This window comes from Sesamum indicum, linkage group LG5, assembly GCF_026168435.1.
Source record: "Sesamum indicum cultivar Baizhima isolate 11 linkage group LG5, ASM2616843v1, whole genome shotgun sequence".
In the NCBI taxonomy this organism is placed as follows: domain Eukaryota; kingdom Viridiplantae; phylum Streptophyta; class Magnoliopsida; order Lamiales; family Pedaliaceae; genus Sesamum; species Sesamum indicum.
Genome location: NC_142661.1, coordinates 17,196,109 through 17,219,236, shown reverse-complemented (window position 1 = coordinate 17,219,236; position 23,128 = coordinate 17,196,109). Strand labels below are relative to the sequence as shown.

Genomic DNA, 23,128 nt, shown 5'->3' with positions numbered 1-23,128 from the left:
TTATATGTAATTACACAAAAAGTTGCAAGAGGAGGTGTAATTATCCTCTATTTTTATAAAATTGATGGCGTAAATGCAGTTCATGGTCTCCCATTACACACTTTGATACCAAAACGATGATGAGTCCCAAGATTACCAACAGAATAATAATACTTAAATGTAATTAATTATCATTATTTCAAAAAATGAGAGTGTGAATAAATTGAGGCAACTTGGCTGTACCTATTAATTGATCCTACACAAACACAACACATCCAACTCCACAGATATTACACTCTCTCTCTCTCTCTCTCTCTGTTCCCTTTCAAATTTCCATCTTCTCTCCTGAATGTGTTCTGCTTCCCTCTCATGACTCCCACATCCACAGCCGCAATGCCGCCATCCTCTCGGCGGCGGCGCCCCTCATTCTTGCTTCTTGCAGCTCTCCTTATCTGCCTCTACGCCTCCCATATCTCTAAAGCTTCCGCCGAGGAGCATGATATCGACTTAGATGACATCGAACGCGCCGCTGACAAGTTGAGCTTTGAGAACCCGAGCCTCCGGCGGGCCTACATTGCCTTGCAGGCGTGGAAACAGGCCATTTTCTCTGATCCCTTTAATTTCACCGCCAACTGGACTGGCCCTGATGTGTGTTCCTACGGAGGAGTTTTCTGTGCCACCTCGCAGTCTAACTCCTCCGTCAGGGTGGTGGCCGGCATTGACCTCAACCATGCTGATATCGCCGGGTACCTGCCTGACGAGCTTGGGCTGCTCACTGATCTAGCTCTCTTCCACATTAACTCTAACCGGTTCTGTGGTGTGGTCCCGGAGAGTTTCGAGAAATTGAAGCTTCTGTTTGAGCTTGATTTGAGTAACAACCGGTTCGTCGGGGGGTTCCCGACGGTGGTGCTGTCGCTGCCGTCTTTGAAATTCTTGGACCTCCGGTTCAATGAATTCGAGGGGGGTGTTCCGGCGACCATTTTCGATAAGGATTTGGATGCACTTTTTCTTAATGACAATAGATTCCGGTTTGGGATCCCGGAGAATCTCGGGAACTCGCCGGTTTCCGTACTGGTTCTGGCCAACAACAATCTTGGGGGGTGCATTCCGGGCAGCATTGGGAAGATGGGCAGAACGCTGAACGAGCTGATTTTGATGAATGATAATCTGACCGGGTGCCTGCCCCCGCAGATTGGAAGGCTGAGGAAGCTGACAGTTTTTGATGTGAGCTTTAATAATCTGCAGGGGCCGCTGCCGGCGGAGATCACCCGCATGAGGAGCCTGGAGCAGCTGAATGTGGCGCACAACCGCCTCACAGGGGAGGTGCCGGCCAACATCTGCCAGCTGCCGCGGCTACAGAATTTCACTTACTCTTACAATTACTTCACAAGGGAGGCGCCGCAGTGCAGTAGATTTGGTGGTGGGACGGTTTATGATGGGCGGGAGAATTGTATTCCGAATAAGAGCAATCAGAGATCTGCTAGAGAGTGCTCCTCGGACGCTGCTAAGCCGTTTGATTGTAGAAAGTCTAAGTGCGGTGGCAGCGAGAGTAGGAGCCGGTCTAAGCCCACTCATAGGCCTAGGCCGTCCACCAGGCCTTCACCACCACCACCACCCTCGTCAAAGTCTTCCCCTACTCTTAGATCGCACCCCCCTCCTCCCAAAACCAAGTCCCACCATGCAGCACCGCCGCCACCACCTACTCACAAAATCTCTCCCATAACTCGTCTTCCGCCACCTCCACCTCCACCTCCACCTCCACCACCAACTCATGAACAAGTGACACCACAATCGCCCCCGCCCCGACATGAATATCACTATTCACCACCACCACCACCATCACCTCACCATAAATCGTCGCCTACAACGCACTATAGATCACCACCACCTCCACCACCTAAGATAGAATATCACTATTCTTCACCACCACCTCCACCACCTAAGATAGAATATCACTATTCTTCACCACCACCACCACCACCTAAGCACAAGTCATCACCAGCTACACACTATAGATCACCACCGCCTCCACCACCATATGTATACTCGTCACCTCCGCCACCACCTTACGTCTATTCATCACCTCCACCACCTTCACCATCACCACCACCACCTTACATCTATTCATCCCCACCACCACCACCACCTGCACCATCACCACCACCACCTTACGTTTATTCATCTCCTCCACCACCTTCACCATCCCCGCCACCCCCATACATTTATTCATCGCCACCTCCACCATCACCATCATCACCTCCACCACCATCCTCCCAGTCTACACCTCCGTCTGACTGTTCACCACCACCACCTCCCTTGCCATCACCAGAACCACCTTACAAATATTCATCATCACCCCCTCCCTCGCCATCACCACCGCCACCATACAGATATTCATCACCACCACCTCCCACACAACCACCACCTCCACTAGAACATATACCGTTGCCTCCAATAGTAGGAGTTTCCTATGCATCTCCACCACCGCCAGTCATTCCATACTACTGATATCTCTTAATGCTACCACGACATGCCTCATTCCCTTCATCTCTGCACTCCTATCAAAATCTTCAAAGGTATAAAGAAGAAAAAACAGGCAACTCTTCTGATGATATATGGTTTCATTTCAAGGCGCTGCTGCCACAACAATTAGTATAGTCTTAGTTACTTTTCAATTAATAACTTTTTGGGCATCTTTTCTTGATTTTGTTTTAATCCAATGTATTGATCTTTTTATATTTATCTATACTATACAATGGGTGGGATAATGGGGTTAACAAGCATCATTTGTTCATTTTTATACAAGTGTCTGTTGTGTATAATACCAAACTTTATTCTTTTGCCATACCATATATCTACATAAAACATGCTATATTTACGAATAAAGATGTATCATGTCTCACTTTTACCTCAAAATTTCGTACTGGCTTGGTACGTTACATGTTGAAACAAAGGGAAGAGCAATCACAAGATAGCATAACTTATCCCACCATTCCAGAAAAAACATGCCACATCCAGAAACACTCAAAAATTTTCTGATGTTGCAATGCTTCTTGCTGGAAAGTTTATGCCTATCCATGCATTTGCCAGGGAGAGATACTCTTTTTTGTATTTCTGGGAAGGAAGAGTAAAGCAAACCACACAAAAGCAGAACCAACTAAGCTGTAATCATAAAAATGCCCAGCTGATGTACTCAGAATCATAATCAAATACAATAGGGGAACTCAAACTTGATATATGAGTGAGCTGAGCAATGGAAGATATAAAACCATCTACCGAAGTAATTCCTCAAAGCAGCAGTATATGTTTCTCTAAATCCAGCCGAATACATTGTCATCAAGACATATTCAGAAATTGGCAGTAATAAACACAATAATATAAACTGACTTTCCACAAGCCATAACGTGCCAATATAATTGTACTTTACTCGATGACTACGAATAGATCAGGCTTCAAACTCAAATGCGCTTCAAGATTTTCATCTACAAATGGAAGTGGAGATTCACTTGAGGAAAATAGAAAGAAAGCTAATCATAATAGAATCTAAAAACTTGAGTGCTAGCTCCAATTATACAGGTAATGGTTCAGTAGTTCTAAAGATCTGGTGCTCAAACATACATAGCTGAATTCAAGCTCAAAATTATTGATATCCCGTGTATGCAGCAACAAATACATAAATGTGTATATATGTACATATATGATGGTGAAGGAATTGATACTCAAATTTATTTCGTAAGATATCTAAAACTATGTTAAACATTCAGCTCAGCAGCCAATCTTGGCTTTAGCAACCCTAATCACATTAATGATTCATGCAATAATTAGTATGAATGGTCCATTATTGTACAAATGTGTTAAATGTACTTAAGTGCTACTAATCATCCTTTTACCAATTGAAAATATAAAAACTTGTGTCAATGGAAACCAAAGTTTTATCTTCGGAAGTGAATATTTACAACTGCTGGCTGCAAAAATAGGGTCTGTTGGACAGAGATTGCCAGAGGCAAAATTGGATGGAATAGAAACGACGAGATCTTCTTCGTCCGCGTATCAGCATTGCCAGATTCAGGTCCTTCACAGTTTATACAACAACAATCAATAAGCTACTACAAAAGGAGTTAACAGCAACCACAAAACTGCAATTAAAGTTCAAAGTTTACGTTAGTTTTACGTAAAAGATATACCTGGTTTGATTTTGAATTTAAGAATATTAGGTTGCCTCCTTGAAATGAATTTGATGGGATGGTCAGTGCTCTGTCTGTGTCGGTCAGTTGCTGAAATCAACTGCACAAGTCGGTCGGCAAAGTTAAACACAGCATTCCATGGATAAAAGATTACAAGAATAATAAACGTTCTCTAGACTTCCCTTGGACAATAAATAAACCGCGTGAGGATAATGGGTGGCATCACCATTGTGCCTGATGGTGATATGTCCGTGTTTGTTCAAAAGTAAAAATAGAATGTGGAATGTAGAATCAAACCTTGTCATCATATCGAAAGAGGGAATGGTCAAAATAGGGTGAAGGACTCTGGGACTGACAATTGAAAGGCAGAGTGGATAACATTTTCTTCACAAACTGCAACATGAAAGAATATGCATCACAATTGAGGAAAGCATACAGATAATAGTCGCAAAATTTTTAGATTGAAGTATCAGAAAACTGAGAAATAATAAAGGAAAAGCAGATACTAGTTATCCATTTCAATTTGTGGTTCAATTTTCCAAAGGAAATACCTGTGGCAAGCTGCTTGCTTTGTTTTTATTGCATCTTAACTGCTCCAGGGCATGGATGTTGTTTGAATGAGTAGATAAAAAGTTCATGTAAAATGAATTCTTGGATGAGGAATGAAAGTGGTCGCAGAACAGCTCAAACAACGTATAAAGCTCATCCGCTGAGTTCTACAACAGAAAAACGAAAAAGAATAGGGAAAACTCATTCACATGTTCAGGATGCAAAGAAAATTTTCTAATCCAATTCTGCCTGATTCTAATTATGAGGCCAATCATATTCAATAAACCCAATGAATTAATGATATGCAGTTAATTGGTGAATCTGGACAGAAATCCAATCACTACAGGCATTGAGGGTAATAGTAAAACGGTGGAACACTTGAAATAAGAGTTACGACACCTGATAAAATGATATAATTTCGGTTGTCTCCATATTATATACAGCAAAAAATGCAGGATGATTATCTGTATTTCGCGCCACCTGTAGCATAGGGAGTAAAATTTGTAAAAAAATCAATCTTACTGACTTCAGTGTAAAACTATTAGATAACAAGTGGTAAATAAACGATAGCATAGCTCAACTTGAAATCATAAGCTGTATCACTTTGTTATCAGGCTACCCCAAAATCTAAACCAAATCAAATCAGTGGTACCTTTATTGGTTCATAACACTCCGCTTTCAAAACTACAGAAGACATTAGTAACTGAGAATCCTGAGGGGGGCCTGGGTTGCATGGATTACTGAGCAAATAGACACCATGCTATCATTCGAAGTACTAGGAATCAAATAATAGGCACATCAGCCAACATTAAAGCTATATTCTTAAAAATCTGAAAACTATTAATGATGAAACAAGTAAAGAACATTTATTTGACTTTATCAGTTCATTTTGGTTCTTTCTATGATGTACATATCTGAAATTTGTCTAAGATTCAGATGAAAATTGGTGTACAAAACAAATAGAAGTTAAAAAACATGTATAAGAAAAGGTTTTATGATTAGTCAGGGAGAATAAATTAAATGAAAAGATCCCTCTGGCTCCTAATTTTGTTTCCCTCTAGAATAGGATAGAAAAGTGGAAGTATAAGGCTAAAACACCAAAAAGTAAACATTTCCTTTTATTTACAGACATAATTTATCTATAACAAGAACTTCTTCATTCGAGACATTGATATTCAAGAACTATTTCATTGTTCTTGTTTGATGCATATTTTTTTCACTAATAAGTTTAACAGGTTTAGTTTTTGAAAATTCTTAATAATTTAAAATTATGTAGTATTAAATTATTTACTTTCTAATACAAAATGATGCTTAGGAAAGGGTTAATTGGTAAATTACCAAAATTAGTCTTTCATTCACAGTTTATTTTGTTCATACCAAACATGTGAAAGTATTTGATCATACCAAACATGTGAAAGTTTTTGAGATTTACTTCCCTTTGTATCACACAAACAATTCAAAGAAGAGTTATTATTCTTTCCCCCTTCTCGTTTCACTTCCTTTTCCCTTTCCTCTCACTATCCAAACGAAGCCAAGTAATTATGGCAATTAAAGAAACTGAATAGTTGTAGAAGTAGCAACCACAACTATAATATGCCACTATAAAAGATTGGTCTTTTGATGGTAGAAAAGACAACCTTCCAGGTTTTCGGTTTACCATATTGGCTCCAAATACCATCATTAGGAGAATAATCTAACTAAACTATAAAAAAAAGGACATGAGTTAGTAAGGAACACAAAGAAACAATTTACTGGATACCACATTTATAACATGCTCTTGCCCTTGAAAGATATGGCACAAATACAGTTCAGAAAATCTTAATGGAGCAATTAATGGCTCTTAATACATAAATGGATATAAAGGAATAACAAAAAGGATTTACAATGAATGAGGCTGTGATTTATGATCCATTACTATGCATAATGCAATAACACTTCATTTTCAACAAAACTTTCAAATATACCACCAGAAAAGCTGCATTACTAGAGTAATCGAATGTGAAGTATTCAAAGACAATCTTTTCTATAACAACTATGAAACATTAATTAGCTACATAGTGTCATAGTGAAGTGCCATGATTTTCTCAATTAAAAAAAAGAAAAAAGAAAAAGACCTCTTTCAAAACTGATACAAGAGTTGAATTATTATTTGGCCATATTACATACGCAGTTTAAGACAGCAAAGGAATAATTTCTATTTCATTCTGATTCTCTCAAGAAAACCTAAAACATATGCAAAAATATTACAATAGTTTCAAACCTAAGAGGAAAATCATATTAAAAAAAGATAGGAGTTTTGAGTTGTTTGACCAGAATGAAGCATATTTTTATGCCATAAGATTATAATAATTTTAACATTTATCTTAAGAGGAAATTTCACTCCAGAGGGAGAATATTTTTAAATGATGAACCCAATTGAGGCATTAGTCAAACAAGAGAGCACCGGATAAGAGATTATATTATTAGGGACGGCAATAGGTCACGAGGTATGGGACGAGTTTGCCTAAAGCTGCGTCCAAAGCACCATTGTATTATTGGAGCCGAAACCTAATCCACCCCCAGCCCCAATAATTGGCAGGTTGAACCAATTAGGCTGCTAACCATTTTGTAATTCTAAAAATATTGAAATATATTTTTTATATTACAATAACTTTTAAATATGATAAAATAATATTACTAAGAACAAACTAACCATAGGCAAATTCATATTTTCATGTTGCAATTTTTAAATAATTAAAAGTTTCAACTATATCTTTGTTGTTTTATATTATTATCTTCAAACTTTAAGATTATTAATGTATGTGTTATATATAAAACAGACATCATATAAATATACACATCGAGTTTGAATCCAAAAAGCCAAAACCTAAGACCTACCTTGAGACTCGTTTGTGGTTTTAAAACCCGCCTTCTAGGATGAGTCCTGGTTAACGTAGACCCCTTGCCATTGGTATACATTATATGTCCCAAATCAAAAGAAAAAAAATCCTCTTAATTTAGGATATTTATTTGAAATTAGCTCAAAGTGTTGAAAGAAAAAATGAGCAACTAAAGTTCTGTTTCAAAGGTAAGGTGCAGACAACATATATTAAAACATTTTGGAAACGCCATAGCAAAACTGTAAAATTAAAAAAAACATAAAGAATGACCGTAAAAAATAAAATAAAAAGATTCAATCACTCAATTAATTTATGTATATCTATTATAACAATACCTTATTCTATGACAACCAAAATAATTAACTTTTGAACTTCCCAATTATTATGATAATCATTTCACCAGAAAATTAGAAAAAGTAAAAAATTTCAGAGGAAACTAAAAGATTTCATAGAAAATTAAGAAACAAGATAATTTTGGAAACTACCATACATTTTCATTTCCACTGAATCATAGTTGTCAGAAGTGCACGCAACATCATGGCGCATGGCGAATGGGATGGCGTGTGCCTTTCTGAAGCACGGCGCATGTTTACTATATATATTCATAAATCAATATCCTTTAAAATTAATACTGCACAAACAATTAAGTATTATTAGAAGATTGGTTAGGAGATTTGTGTATATTTGCCTTGTAGTTGATATTTTTGGTAGATAGATCCAACCATGTTTGTAATTCTATTCTAACCCTAACACTATATATTATATATATTTATTTATTAAGAATTAAAAAAAAAGCCTTAGAAATCCTAACTCACACCCGTCCTAACCCGTGTTTGCCGTAGCCCAACTCTGTCCACCGAATTTCGTCCCTTCGCGCCGCTACCTCGTTGTCTGACTAAGCAGGCCCAGACACCTTCATCTCTCCGTTGCGCCACTACCGCACGTAGCCCCTCCCCTCGGAATTCCGCGATTGCACCTCCACGCACCACCCCTCTCTACATTTTTCCAGCTCGCCCCTAAAGGTAGGACTCGCAAAAAGCGTGCTAAGCACACAAAAAGGAGCATATTCACGGCCACTTTTGCTTGCGCCATTAATAACTATGCAATGAATAGAAAATGGATATTTTTCCATTATTTGGACGGATACATATGAAGTTTAAATCTACGTTGATATTATAAAAAACAACCAAACTTCCGTAATGGTTATATTTATCTTCTATTTAAAAGACAAAGGGCTCGTTTACTACGTGTGATAGGATTGTGATGTGATACATTAATGAATATAGTGAAAAGAATAAGTTGTGGTAGGTTAATATAATATTTTGTTTACTTACTTTGACCAATTGTAGGATTATTTTGTGTAGTATTTACTAGAAATGGTGTTGACTTGTGATAAAGGCCAAAATGCCCATATAAAGGACAAAAATGTCGCTATCAAAGTTACCAGCCATATCACATGCATTTCGTTGCTTTTCTTGTTCTTACTTACCCAGCCCAAGCTTTTGATGTATGGGGCCACTGTTTACTTCTAACAAGAGTTCTCACAGAAAATCTTCCATACCCTATTTCGGAAAACCCCCTCAAAATCAAGCAACTCTCAGCCTTTGTTAAAGGCGCTTTTTTTTTTCTTTTTTTTGCTATTTTGGAGAAACTTACATCTCGGCCCAACGTCAGGTATGTTTCCCCTATTTATTTTTCAATTTCATTTTTTCTTTATTTATTATGCACTCTTGTGATACAATAAATGCAGCTGAAGGTTTGGTCTGGTTTGAAAATGGCTCCCAAGGCTTCAGATCTTGGCTATGGGAGAGTAGATGAGCTCAATTTCTACTTCATTAATGTCTTGCCACACTAGTCAAAATTAATGCTCTTGTCAACTTGCAATTTTTGCCTCAGTCCGGGATATTTAGGTCAGTTACAAGGACAAGATTGAGTGCTATATGGCCCAGCAACCTAAGCTTTCCTAAGCTAAACAATCACGACCTAAGCTTTCGTAAGCTAAACAATTCCTTAAATCTTTAGAAGCTAGTGAAAACTCTTTAAATGACAAAAAGATACTCCAGAACAATTACCCAGGGGAATAGCATTAAGATCATGTGTGAGTGAATTGAAGAGTATTAAGCAAGAAAAGAAGACTAACCCCACCATCAACACTACCAAACTTGATCAATAGGTGATGACGGTCTAAGAATTGCACCTGTACAATATAATCAACTGACTAGTTGTCAAAAAACTCTAATAGTAGAGGAAAAAACAAAGCAAGAAAAACCATATACAGAAAACCAGAAACTAAATGGATTCTCAGGTTGCACAAAGCTTATGTAACAAGAAATTAGATCCTACCTTCCATATAACCAAATCAGCATAATCTTGGAAATGGAAATAAAACTTCTTTTTCAGGCACTGCATTCTCTGATTAAAAACAGGAAAGAAAAAAAAATGAAAAAGGTATCGCCATAAAAGAATAAATAGATAAAATTTGAGACAATTCCAACAGTTTGCAAGAACTGATTGGACAATCCATTGGCTACAACATTACTGAGAATCATACGGATAAAAGTTATTCTGGAATAATAAATTCTGAAAGACATATCAAAATACAGATACAATTCAATTCGTCCGATAGCGTTCAGGAAGTTTCAATTCATGAATGGTCTAAATAAGAGTCCAGCCACCTTATATGAAATTCCCCATTTTCTTAAGATGCTAAACATGGTGAAAACAAAGCAGAACAATCTAAAAAGTCTTTCCAAAAGCAGCTCAATCAATATCATAGTGAGATTTAAGGTGGATCAAATGCCCATGGTACGGGTTAGAGATTATTCTTTCAAACAAAGGATGCAGTTTCAGTGACTTTTCAGAAATAATGGAAGCAAACAAGTGACACCTTTTATACACCCTTTTCAGGAATTTTTTGCTGATACGACTTTTATCTGATACAAATGTGCGGGCGCTATAACATATCATTTTTTATATGAACATTGAAGCAGAACATTGAACTTGTAGAGAAGAAACATGCTCCACTAGAGGAAAAAGATACAGAGAGAAGACAGGAAAAACAGATGAGAGTGAAATAACAAGAGGGTTTTATCCATGAAAAAAAATCTCAAATGCTTGAGAAAAAAAAAAAAGATTGAAATTTACTGAATTAGAAGATGATACAAGCATATAGGGATGTAGACGAAATTGACAAACTATTAAAACTTTCCTATTACTAATTTCAATATAACTGGCAGGTTAAGGACATAATCTGCGTCTAGCAATTATCAGAAGACCAAAATTCCTTTGACTATAACAACTCTAACAACATCTAAATAAAATAACTATAACAGATTTATAAAATCATAGAAAGAAAGAAAAGAAAAAGGAAGATAACTAGTTCAAAAAGTCCCTATTATCTTCATCAGTAGTAATATGACTTACCATTGTTGGATCATCTTCTTCATTCCATATCCCTCGAAATATGAAGGAAAGTAACCGCTGCTTTAAACCACTCAAAAAAGAACCTTCTGGCATTTGGTTGGTATGATCTGGACCATTCCCAACATTGTGGTTTCTGTTTCTGCCTGGGATTGACATACACTGTGATTAATAATAAAATTGCCGGTCAGACCTACACTTGTTTACAATCCTCAAAAGAAACCATAAAATAAAATAAATAGCTACAAAGAAAAGGGTTAAGCTACTTTCTATTTTTTGGTGTCAATTCTTATTAGGACCTACAACCCAGCACCACCCCCTTAATGGAGTAGTTTTTTGTAAATAAATCCCTTTATTAACTTCTCCGATGCCCTTCAGGGATGTCCATAAATAACTCTATTTTTCATAAATGGTTATTTACCCTGACAAGCATCACTGAATCTCACTTCAAGGATGTGACTGGCTTTGATTCGAGTTTTAGGTAAGAAAAGAAAGATGCCTAAGATGATTATTCTTCAAACTCCTTTAAAATTCTCTGCAACTTCAGACAAGAACATTGATACATGGGCAAATGGATTACTAGATCAGAATGCAAGAAATAAATATGACCTCAAGGCAATATCAATTAGACAATTTGAGAAATATACATTCAAAGAATATCTAGTAAAAGCAAAGTCATAAATGAGATTGTATTTGGTATTTAACAGTTAGTAGGATTAACAATCCACCAAAAGATTTTAAACATAATTTTATCAAGATATTGTGGAAGTAGCACTTGCCTGAGTACTGGAATTGAGGAAAAGCTCATCATCTTCACGGCAATATTCTCCAATTGACCGCACATCGACAAGGTTGCCAGAGTCCCTTATCTGTAGAATGTGGATTCTCTGATAACGTAGGGACACTATAGCCACTAAATCATCATACAGAAAAACACCCATGCTGTGCGCCAAATTAATATAATCATTACAGAAAACCCTCTCATCGAGTATAACTCCATCTTCCAATCTAATTAATTCAGAGGAAACGAAGAGAATCCAAAAGTTAGTCTTATAAATTTTCATAGCATAAGAAACTCAGAACCGAAGAAATATAATACAGACCTTACAAGGTGAAAGGTTATTTTTTCAATTGATGGGATTCCTTGAATTGCACCTCCAACAGCAGGTGCATCATGGATTTGTGCAGTTGAAGATGCAAATATTCCAAATTGATTTTTCTCTGAATAAAGGAAGAAATCTTTGCATATGAGCTCACCACTACAAGCGAGCGTAACACTGTACAATTGGGTAAAAAAACTCTCAAATTTGTTGGCTTTGGAAGGAAGATCATGATCTGGGCAATCTTGCTCTCTGCATGAATATGACAACCAAGTTGGTCTGTAAACAACGAGATCCTGGTGATTCCTGCTGAAGGTTATAAGATACTGTCCATCGTCACTGAACTTACGAAAAAGTATGTCTGGGCATTCAATGTCAAATATTGTATGACATGGAACTATATTCTCATAAAATCGTCTGGCACAGTGAACCTGGAAGAATCAACAGTTAGATGTCACTGCAATGGTTGAATGGATGTAAAAAAATGATAGAGATCCTACAAAATTCTCAATTTAGTATCTAGAAACACTCTCTATTTGTCTCTGATTTCGCTCAGTAATTTTTACTCTTTTATGTTGGTTTTCTTCTTCCAGGCCTCAAGAATTACTACCCATGCTCTTGTTCAAATTGGTTTTTAACAAAACGCTGAGTCCTCTAGAACTTTAATCAAAATTCACTTCTTGGACACCCAAATCCCAGAGTGGCAATGTAGTAGATTCAGGTTAATCCCAATTTGCCCATCCAACTCTTGCAAAACAATTCTACTAGAACCAATTCTCCAAAACCTGCCAGTAAATTCAACCAAATACCATAACATAAAGCATTTCAAATTGAAAAGCAAAAAGGCAAATTAAGCCCCAAGGAACACCCACCAGTCTCTTCAATCAAAAGAACCGATCTTGGCCAAGCCTACTACTAATCAAACCCGAATTCATCTGCCCATCTCACAATCTCAACTCTAACACACACAGAATAAATCGTCCCCCGCAAAAAGAAAAGAACCAACAAAGTTACACATCAAACATGAGCAAGAACAAAGGAAAAAAGAAACAAAGCCCAGAAAGAAGAAAGCGTACGCTGGTGCCAGGAGCAGGGCTAGAAATCTGGCGCTCGAAGATTCGGGCGGTAACATTATTGCTTCTAAACATCAAGTATATCGATCCCCTCTTCTTCCTCTATATAGTAAATTAAAGTCTTGCGCTTCCTGAAACCATGTGGAGAGAATCCTCTCTCAGTCGTTCATGGCTGGCTGTACTCAGTCTTGCAAGTGGGGGGTTTGGGGAGCTGGGGATGGGGGAATTTGAGTGGAGGGAACACAAAGGGGAAACGACGAGGTGAAGAAGAAAAGAAGATAGAGAGAAGTATATAGAAATTGGAGATTTACGCTTGTACAGTGTATGTAGTCAGCAACAAGACATGAAGCAGCAAGGACAAGAGGCAGCGTTGTACACTTGTAACCACGCAAAAACTATTACGCCGTACTTTCTCAGGGGAAAAATGAAAAACAAAAGGAGTTAGCGATTATTTTGTGTTTGTGTTTTGCGAAAACTCCTCACTCAAAAGTGAAACTATGTCCGGATAAAATCATACTTGATAAGGGTGGTGATCCGGCTAGAAAACTCAGATTCTTTCCAAGCCCGCGATCTGCTCTTCGTATGTATTTTGGGGAGGTTCTCTGCAAACAAGAAACGAACGTCACTTGGCCGGGGGTGGTCCCGGCGGAGGCACTCCGACGCTCAAGTTAGTATGGGTGTATATGTGAAATAACTCTCAAGGTTAATTGCAAACGATAAACTCAAGAAATGGGAAAAAACCTGCCTTGGCTTCCTGCGACCTCATCCCTTATATAGTGATATCAGTGAGCTTATCCGGGTATCCACGTTCAGTATCCTTTATCCGTGAATGGTGTTCAAGTATCCTCATTTTTAGGAGTCAAGTACGCTCATATAACCACCAGGATTTTGGACTCTGGGTCAAAGATCTTCAAATTGTGTTGACTGTTTTACCCGCGTCCGAAGGGCATATTGGTCCTTTATAATATTACTCTCATCATTACTCCCCCACTTTTCGAATGACATCACCCTAGCATTCGAAAAGTCTCGTCCGCCTGCTGAAATGATCTCGGAGCGTTTTCGACCTTACACGTGTCGCTCATCAGTCGCTTCTGCCTCGCATACCTTTTTTTGGGAATACAGATGTCATTTACGGGTAGGCTAACGGTCGAGTTTTGAAACCGCCTTCCTCGTAATATATATACAAATTCCTTTCAAATTGCCCCTTCCTTCCTCTATACTCCTATTGCTGGCCTGAAGAACTTGCTTCTGCAGCCTTCTTCCGGTGTCGCATTTTCCTGTTCGTCCTCGATCTCCCATTCCAGGTACTATGTCTTCTCCTAACCTCTCTGATATAGGATCTAATTCTGCTGCTGTCTCTTCTTCGTCTACCCCCTCTGATATCCTCCTTAGAGACTTAGTACCTTCTAGACGGGGGTCTCGCCCTTCCGCTTCTTTGGTTAGGTCTGAGTCTAACCACGCTCCTGCACCCGAGTACTCCCCCTCTACTTTACCGCAAAACCCCTGGATGGAACTATCTAGTACTGTGAGGCTATCGATTCAAAATATAAGAGAAAAATTTTTTATCCCTTCCAATTATGAAATACTCATTCCTGGCCCTACTGATCGTATGCACCAACCTCCACCTGGTTTCTGTTCGTTTTCCTTACAGCATTTTGAGGCTGGGTTGCGTTTTCCTTTAGCTCCTTGCGTAGCCCATATCTTACGCCGTCTAGACATATGTCCTATGCAACTATCCCCCAATTCGATTCGACATATTATCCTTTTCGTCATCGTTATGCGGGTACATAGGTTTGAGCCAAGTTTTGAAAATTTCTGGTCTTTGTACTCTTTTACCACCTCCGCACGGTCTGGGGATGCCGGCTTTTTCTACTTAACTTCCCGTAAAGAATGTAGATTTCTCGACCCTCTTGCTTCTAATGTTGGCCCTTGGAAAACCAAATTCATCTTTGTCAAAACTCCAATTGGTCGTCCGTGGCCTTTTTCCCTCGATTGGAAGGTAGACAAACCAACCCCCCTGACCGAAGGTGAGGGACTAGATGGGGATCAGATAAGCAACATCACCACCTATCGGTATAACCCGAAGAAGCTTTTAGTAGAAGAAATTCTTTGGCTTGCTCACTTAACACCTGCTCCCCTCCAGGTGGAGGGTTCCTTAGGTGATATAACTTTCCATATTTTGTTCTGTCTTGACTGTCACTTTTTCTCTATTCATCCTCCTATTCTTGTGTGCAGTAAGTATGGTAAGCCAAGCTCGTCTCAATCGTCGACTTCGAGCCCAATTCGAGGCTCGATCTCGTGCTCGGAGTGCCGTACCAGAAACCTCTTCCCATCCTACTCCTGCGGGTTCCTCGACCCCCGATGCAGATGTTCCCCCGCCCACGGGACCCACTCCCATTGAGATAGGTAGCGAGGAAACACCCTCTAGAGGTTTTCGTCAACCTGCCTCCCTTATCCCCTCCTTCAGTGCGAGGTCGCACGACAATCCCTTGCCTGTTGAAGACCTTGCGGAAACATCGAGAAAACGGAAGTCCCGTGGTAAATCTCCCCTTCGTCCCAACTCCATTCGATCACCATCTCAATCTGGCGAGGGGGAGATACCATCCGAAGAAATAAGGCGAGAGGAAGAGAGGGATATGAACGTACTGCGGAGTGTGACAGAATGTTGGAGGACTGCCCGGTTAGACCTACGAAGTGCAGATCATCCTCGAGCTCACCTGGAAGGTGAAAAATGGGTCCCTGACTGGCAGATATCCCCTCGAAGTTCTGTCTTCAAAACCCGATCAGGGCAGGATTCTTGGGAGTTGTATGATGCAAGCTGCCTCCCTATCGATCAAGCTGCTCTTCTACACACACCTTTCACCCGAATGGAGGAGCATTGTGCCCATTCCTTAGTTCAGGTATTTTTTCTTCTTGTATCGATTCTCGTTTCTTTTCCTGCCTCTGACCCTCCTATCTTCTTGCTAGACGGCAAATTTTATTCGAGGTTTAACTCTGAAATGTGCCGGTTTTCGCCAAAACTATCTCCGAGCCGATCATGCTAACCGAGAGCTGAGAGCTCAGATGTCAACTTTTCGATCCAAGGAAGAAGAATGGTTACGGTCGAGGTCGTCGATGGAAGCCCGCCTTAAGGAGTTAGAGACTCAAATGGCTTCTGAGATCGAGAAAGCGACAGCTCTTGGGGAAAAGAGGGGATTCGAAGCTGGTCATGCTGCGGGGAAGATTGCGGGAACTCTTGAAGGTCGCGAATCCTTCCTCCAATCTGAGGAATATACACAGAAAATTCGCGAAGCTCGCCTTAGTGGCGTTCGGGACTTCTTAAAAACCTCGACCTTTGACACGGCCGTAGAAGTTAAAGCAGCCGACTATCTGATGCAAGGGTTTGACCGGTGTAAGTCTCAAACGACTGTTCTACACGGCTTCGCCCCTGGTTTTGATACTTCGCGTCTGAATCCTTGTCTTGATGCCAACCTTCAACCTTTACCTGATGAAGACGACTCCCCCACTACTGAGGATGAATTTTCTGTTTTGTTAGACGAGATAGAAAAGATGTAAATCTTTGTGAACTCTGCCGTATGTAATTTCCCTTTCTCTACTCGTATGATATCGATCTTTCACAGATTCAGTGTAACGTTTCTATTTCGTTGCTTTATATAGAAGATTTTGCTCACAAATTTCATGAACAAAAGAAAAAGAACTTTCATTAGCCTTTTCCAGGCTGTATTAACAAAAGAAAAAGAACTTCCATTAGCCTTTCCCAGGCTGTATTCTAACCTTTCACAGGTTATAAGACCTATCGGTCTTTTACAGAGTATATGCTTTGTAATCTTTCACAGATTAGTCTACCTCAAAGCTAACATTTTCGAGCTAACGTGCCTTTCTCAGGCTTTCCTTTCAAGGAACTTTCAAACATAGAATTTCTTGAGATTCTGTATGTTCCATGGCCTGGGTACTTCGCTGCCGTGAGCGTCTTGCAGCTTGTATGTCCCTTTTCCGACGATCTCAACAACCTTGAAAGGCCCTTCCCAGTTGGGGTCGAGTTTTCCCACATGCTTCGAAACTTCCACTTTCCTTAATACCATATCTCCAACCTGTAACGACCTGGGTTTCACGCATCTATTATGACCTTTCAGCATTAAGCTCTTATGGTGCAACATCCTGATTCTTGCTGCCTCTCTTTTTTCTTCCAGTATGTCCAGGTCGAATGCTCGCTGTCCTCCATTTGTCTGTGGATCGAAGTTTGCAATCCTTTGCGATTCTTCTCCTATCTCTGCAGGAATTACAGCTTCAGAACCATAAACTAAAGAAAATGGGGTCTCACCTGTTGAGCTTCTAGGGGTTGTTCTATAAGCCCATAGTACTCCTGGGAGTTCCTCGCTCCATTCTGTCTTCGATCTCAGCCTGGCTTTTAGATGCTGTAATATGGTTCTATTTGTGACCTCCGTTTGACCATTCGATTGGGGATGTCCGACCGCCGTGAAATTTTGCTGTATCTTCAGTTCCTGTAGCCACGCCGTTATTTTCCTTCCTTGAAATTGGGTTCCATTATCGGATATCAGCACCCGAGGTATCCCAAATCTGCAGATTATGTTCTTCCATATAAAATTTATTGCTTCCTTTTCCGTGATTTTTGAGACCGCTTCTGCCTCCACCCATTTTGAAAAGTATTCCACAGCGACTATGACAAACTTCTTCTGAGCTCGAGCTGGAGGAAAAGGCCCCATTATGTCTATACCCCATTGATCGAATGGGCATGTGATTGGAACTGGGGTCATCGGTACCGCATGGGTGTGGATTTGTGAAGCAAACTTCTGGCACTTCTCACATCTGCGTACAAACTCCTTGCAGTCTTTCATCATTGTGGGCCAGAAGTATCCCTGTCGGGTTACTTTCTGGGCTAAGGATCTGGCTCCCGAATGATTTCCGCAGTTCCCTTCATGGATTTCCTGTAGAACATACCTGGCTTGGGCGTCCTCTAAGCATTTGAGGAGGGGTCCTTCAATTGTTCTTTTATACAATTGGGTCCCTATTAAGGTAAACCTTGGAGCTTTGAACTTAATGCGTCTTGCCTGCCCCGCATCAGTAGGCAAGATCCCTTCCCTCAGGTATGTCGATATATCTTCTATCCACAGACATCTTGGAGTCACTACATGGGTTTCGATCACTTCTGAGATCGCGGATCGCTCCTTTACCATCACCGTGATTTTTCTGTCCTTTATTCCTGCTAGCGTAGCCCCCAATTTTGATAACGTATCGGCTCTTTCATTCTCGCTCCTGGGGATTTGCTGGATATTGCATTTGGAGAATTTCTGCATCCTCTCCTTTGCTTTCTTCAGATAATCTGCCATAGATCTTTCTTTAGTTTCATATATTCCCTCCACCTGCATAGCGACTAGCTGCGAGTCAGTGTAAACTTCGAGAATATGTGCTCCAGCTTCCAATGCTAATTCCAAACCTAGGAGTAAGGCTTCGTATTCAGCTTCATTATTCGTAACGGGAAAAGACAGCCGAACAGCGACCTCGATCTCCATGCCTCCTGGTCCTTCGATCAATATTCCTGCTCCGCCATTGTTTGCATTGGAGGATCCATCCACATGCAACATCCATGTTTCTGTACATTTTTGAGCACTAGATATCTCCACCATGAAATCCGCCACTACCTGAGCTTTTTCTGCCGTTCGAGCCTGATAAGTGATGTCGAATTCTCCCAATTCGACCGCCCATTTTATCATTCTACCCGAAGCCTCTGGTCGAGTAAGAATGTTTCGGAGTGGATGATTAGTTCTTACCACTATTCGATGCGATTGAAAGTATGGCCTTAGCTTCCTGGCCGTCACCACAACCGCCAATGCTAACTTTTCGATCTCCGCATATCTAGTTTCTGCTCCTTGCAACATCTTACTCACATAATACACCGGGTTCTGAACCTTTCCCTCTTCTTTTGTCAATACCGAACTAACCGCATCATTAGAAACAGCCAAGTAAAGATATAACACATCCCCTTCTCTAGGGTTCGCCAAGAGAGGCGGCGATCTCAAATAAATTTTTAACTCTTGAAAAGCTTGCTCGCATTCCTCGGTCCACTTAAACCCTTTTACTTTCCTCAATATTTTAAAGAAATGTAAATTGCGATCTGCCGACCTAGAAATGAAGCGATTAAGAGAAGCAATTCTACCTGTCAACTTTTGAACTTCTTTGATGGATGTAGGAGACTTCAGATTCAGTATGGCTTCTATCTTTTCTGGGTTAGCCTCAATACCACGTTCGCTAACCATGTATCCGAGAAATTTGCCTCCATCTACACCGAATGTACATTTGCTGGGATTTAGCTTCATCCCATGTTCTCTCATGATCGCAAAGGCTGCCTTCAAATGCTCCAAATGTTCCTCTGGGTGTTGACTTTTAACCAGCATATCATCCACATACACCTCCATGGTTTTTCCTATCTGCTGAGCAAACATCTTGTTAACCAACCTTTGATACGTTGCCCCTGCATTTTTCAATCCAAAAGGCATAACATTATAACAATAAATCCCACGGTCAGTTACAAAGGAGGTTTTTATTCGATCTTCGGGTGCCATAAAAATCTGATGATATCCCTGATACGCATCCATCATGGAAAATGTCCTATATCCAGCCGTCGAATCGACTAGGATATCAATCCTCGGTAATGGGTAGGGGTCTTTCGGACATGCCTTGTTGAGATCCGTAAAGTCTGTACACATTCTCCACTTACCGCCTGGTTTCGGCACCACGACCACATTAGCCAACCAATCCGTGTACTGTACCTCGGACACATACCCTGCTTTAAGCAATTTATTTACCTCTCCTTCAATGATCGCGTTTTTCTCGGCTCCAAAGGTTCGCTTCTTCTGTTGGACAGGTCGCATGGATGGGTCCGCATTTAGTCTATGTACCATCACCTCCGGGTTTATACCCCGAAAATCGGACGGGTCCCATGCAAACATATCCACATTACACCTTAGAAAAGTAACCATCGCTCCTTCGAACTGCCCCAAGTTGGTTCCTATCTTGGTGACCTTGGTCGGGTCTCCCTGTATCAACTCCACTTCTTTCTGGTCAACTGGTTCTATCCTCCCTGCTTTCAGTGTCTGCCAGTCTTCTTTCTTCATACTCTGAGGCTTTCTTTTCTCCTGTTTCTCACTCTTTCCCAGAGATACACTATAACACCTTTTGGCTTCGATCTGATCGCACACGACCTCCCCTATCCCCGATATAGTGGGGAACTTCATCTTGAGGTGATACGTTGATACCACCGCCCTGAAAGAGTTAAGCCCAGGTCTCCCCAGGATAACATTGTAAGCAAAAGGCATATCAACAACTAAAAATTTTACCATCAACGTTTTGCGTTTTGGTTCTTCTCCCAAAGATACAGGTAACTCCACTGTCCCAAGTGATGCGACCTCGCTTCCCCCAAATCCTACCAAGGGAATATTTACTGGTTCCAACCTTATATTATCAAGTCCCATCTTATTCAACACTTCCTTAAATATTATATCTGCTGAACTCCCGTTATCTATCAGAACCTTGTGGACTGTAAAATTTGCTATGTCCATTCGTATCACCATTGGATCATTATCTGTCACGATCCTGGTCCCAGCATCCTGATCTCCGAACACGATCTCAGGGTTGCTTGTCGTGTGTACCCCTTGCCTACGCCGCTCCCACCTAGTCTCCCTCTCAAATTTTCTTCTAGCTCTTCTCGACCATCCCTCTGATCCCCCAGCAATGGTGTGGATGACGCCTTTCACAGGCGCATTCTCCGCCATCGTCTGGTTCCTTCGATCTTCTGCCCAATTTGATCTATGATCTCTACTTCTCGATCTGCCTCTGCGATCATGTCTTCTTTCAAAATTATGGGGATTATGTCTCCGAAAATACCCTTGTCGCACCAATCGCTCTATCTCATCTTTCAGTTGATAGCACTCTTCGGTATCATGCCCTCTCTCTCGATGAAACCGGCAGTACTTGTTCGAGTTTCTTTTGGCTGGAGTAACCCTTGTATGCTTCGGCCACATCAATATCTTATCCTTTTCTACCATCATGAGAGCTTTGGCCCTGGTCATATTTAAAGGAGTGTACCTGCTATATTTCGGCTGGTAGGGTGGCTCCTTCTCCCTCTCCTTTTTTGGTCGCACATCCCGATCTCTAGCGAATCTTCCATCTCTTGCCCGTTCTGTGGCAACTCTCCACTCCTCATCCTTCATGGCATTCATCTCTTCTTCATCAATATATTTTTGTGCCATTGCCATCAACTGCTCTGTATCGACGGGCGGGTCCCGTGCTAAAGCCGAGGCAAAGACTCCTTTTTTCAGTCCATGGATTAAGATACTCGTCATCATGTCTATCCTAAGATCCTGCACCTCCAACGTTTCATTATTAAAACGTCCCATGAAGTTTTTCAGGCTCTCACTCTCTCCTTGACGGATGGTAAATAAATGCGTGGCCGATCTCTTCTGCTTTTTCTTGGAAGCAAAATGGAATGCGAATTTCTGCACCAGATGTTCATATGACTCTATACTACCCGGTGGCAAGTTCATAAACCATTCCTGGGCTTTTCCTGTCAATGTAGTAACGAACAGTTTAGCCATTATGGAATTGGCCTGCCCGTATAAGTTCATTACCATGTCAAAGGCTGCTATATGTTCTTGTGGATCCCGGGTTCCATCATATTTTGGGAGGTCCGGCATCCTAAAACCGGGATTCACCGTTTCAATGAGGATCTGATTGGCAAAAGGTGAATTCCGGTGATGTGCCACTATCTCTCCTCTTTTTTTAAGTTCATCAATTTGCTTTCCCAGCACAGCAATTTGTTTACTAACATTATCTACCTCTGCTCGAGAGATAGCGGGTCCTCTGGGACGACTTGGAGCCCTGCTACTGGACCCTGCATCTGAGGGCAAGGGACCCTTCCGGTTCGCTCCCGGACGGCTCATTCCTTCATTATCTCGGGCATCTTCTCCTTCTTGAAACAGCCTTTTCCCTGCCACTTCTCTTTCTAACGGAGTTGCCGTTCTCCGCTCGTAAGCCACCAGGGCTTTTCTCCCTGCCTCTTCCATCATCTGCTGCAGTTCCCGCCGTGTCAATTGTACCGTTCCCTCTCGACCGGCCACGGGTGTATCCATTTCCTGTCGGGATAGATGGACAATTGGTGTTGAGTCTCCTGCCGGAGTTTCCATTTCTCGACTGTATTCTTATCCGTCACCTGACGTTCCCACAGACGGCGCCAAATGATCCGGCTAGAAAACTCAGATTCTTTCCAAGCCCGCGATCTGCTCTTCGTATGTATTTTGGGGAGGTTCTCTGCAAACAAGAAACGAACGTCACTTGGCCGGGGGTGGTCCCGGCGGAGGCACTCCGACGCTCAAGTTAGTATGGGTGTATATGTGAAATAACTCTCAAGGTTAATTGCAAACGATAAACTCAAGAAATGGGAAAAAACCTGCCTTGGCTTCCTGCGACCTCATCCCTTATATAGTGATATCAGTGAGCTTATCCGGGTATCCACGTTCAGTATCCTTTATCCGTGAATGGTGTTCAAGTATCCTCATTTTTAGGAGTCAAGTACGCTCATATAACCACCAGGATTTTGGACTCTGGGTCAAAGATCTTCAAATTGTGTTGACTGTTTTACCCGCGTCCGAAGGGCATATTGGTCCTTTATAATATTACTCTCATCAGGTGGATTCAATCTTAATTTATTATTACTAGTCGTTGTACCACGATGTTTGTACCACGATGTTCTAATGTCCGTATGCATTTATATTATTATTAAAAAAAACTCATAGCATTGTATTAACTTTTAAATATTTAAATATAGCAATTTTAATATTTTTAATAGATTCAATAAATTATTCCATAAGTTCGGACACAATGTAATTATGTATTATTTTTAGATATTTTTGCACACACATTGCTTGTGA

General features: G+C 40.7%; 2 protein-coding genes across 4 annotated transcripts; one reads left to right on the top strand and one right to left on the bottom strand.

Moving 5' to 3' along the window:
* The first annotated feature begins 244 nt into the window (after positions 1-244).
* Positions 245-2,762, top strand: LOC105161973 (leucine-rich repeat extensin-like protein 2). The gene has a single exon (XM_011079860.3). The coding sequence runs from the start codon at positions 349-351 to the stop codon at positions 2,485-2,487; it is 2,139 nt and encodes a 712-aa protein (XP_011078162.1). The 5' UTR covers positions 245-348; the 3' UTR covers positions 2,488-2,762.
* Positions 2,763-3,128: 366 nt separating this feature from the next.
* DET1 (light-mediated development protein 1 / deetiolated1 (DET1)) lies at positions 3,129-13,572 on the bottom strand. 3 transcript variants are annotated; one of them, XM_020693809.2, is made up of 12 exons: positions 13,188-13,572; positions 12,115-12,542; positions 11,791-12,019; positions 11,015-11,173; positions 9,935-10,003; positions 9,732-9,788; positions 5,112-5,192; positions 4,715-4,879; positions 4,461-4,556; positions 4,164-4,263; positions 3,936-4,051; positions 3,129-3,461 (listed from the first exon to the last, which is right to left on the bottom strand). In XM_020693809.2, exons 1-12 carry the CDS (start codon positions 13,257-13,259, stop codon positions 3,438-3,440), a joined length of 1,596 nt encoding a protein of 531 aa, XP_020549468.1. In that variant the 5' UTR covers positions 13,260-13,572; the 3' UTR covers positions 3,129-3,437. The 3 variants fall into 3 exon arrangements, with proteins under 3 accessions (XP_020549468.1, XP_088736558.1, XP_088736557.1); XM_088880432.1 differs by lacking the exon at positions 3,129-3,461 and having other exon boundaries at positions 3,758-4,051; positions 12,115-12,363; positions 12,461-12,542; positions 13,188-13,568; XM_088880431.1 differs by lacking the exon at positions 3,129-3,461 and having other exon boundaries at positions 3,758-4,051; positions 13,188-13,568.
* Between the last annotated feature and the right edge of the window lie 9,556 nt (positions 13,573-23,128).

Coding starts and splice junctions, on each gene's coding strand:
- DET1 (XM_020693809.2), bottom strand. CDS start 13,259: ATGTTTAGAAGCAATAATGTTACCGCCCGAATCTTCGAGCGCCAGATT. Junction 11,174..11,790: donor TCCTCAATTCCAGTACTCAG/GCAAGTGCTACT, acceptor TATTAATCACAG/TGTATGTCAATCCCAGGCAG. Junction 4,880..5,111: donor AAATTATATCATTTTATCAG/GTGTCGTAACTC, acceptor TTTCTGTTGTAG/AACTCAGCGGATGAGCTTTA.
- LOC105161973 (XM_011079860.3), top strand. CDS start 349: ATGACTCCCACATCCACAGCCGCAATGCCGCCATCCTCTCGGCGGCGG.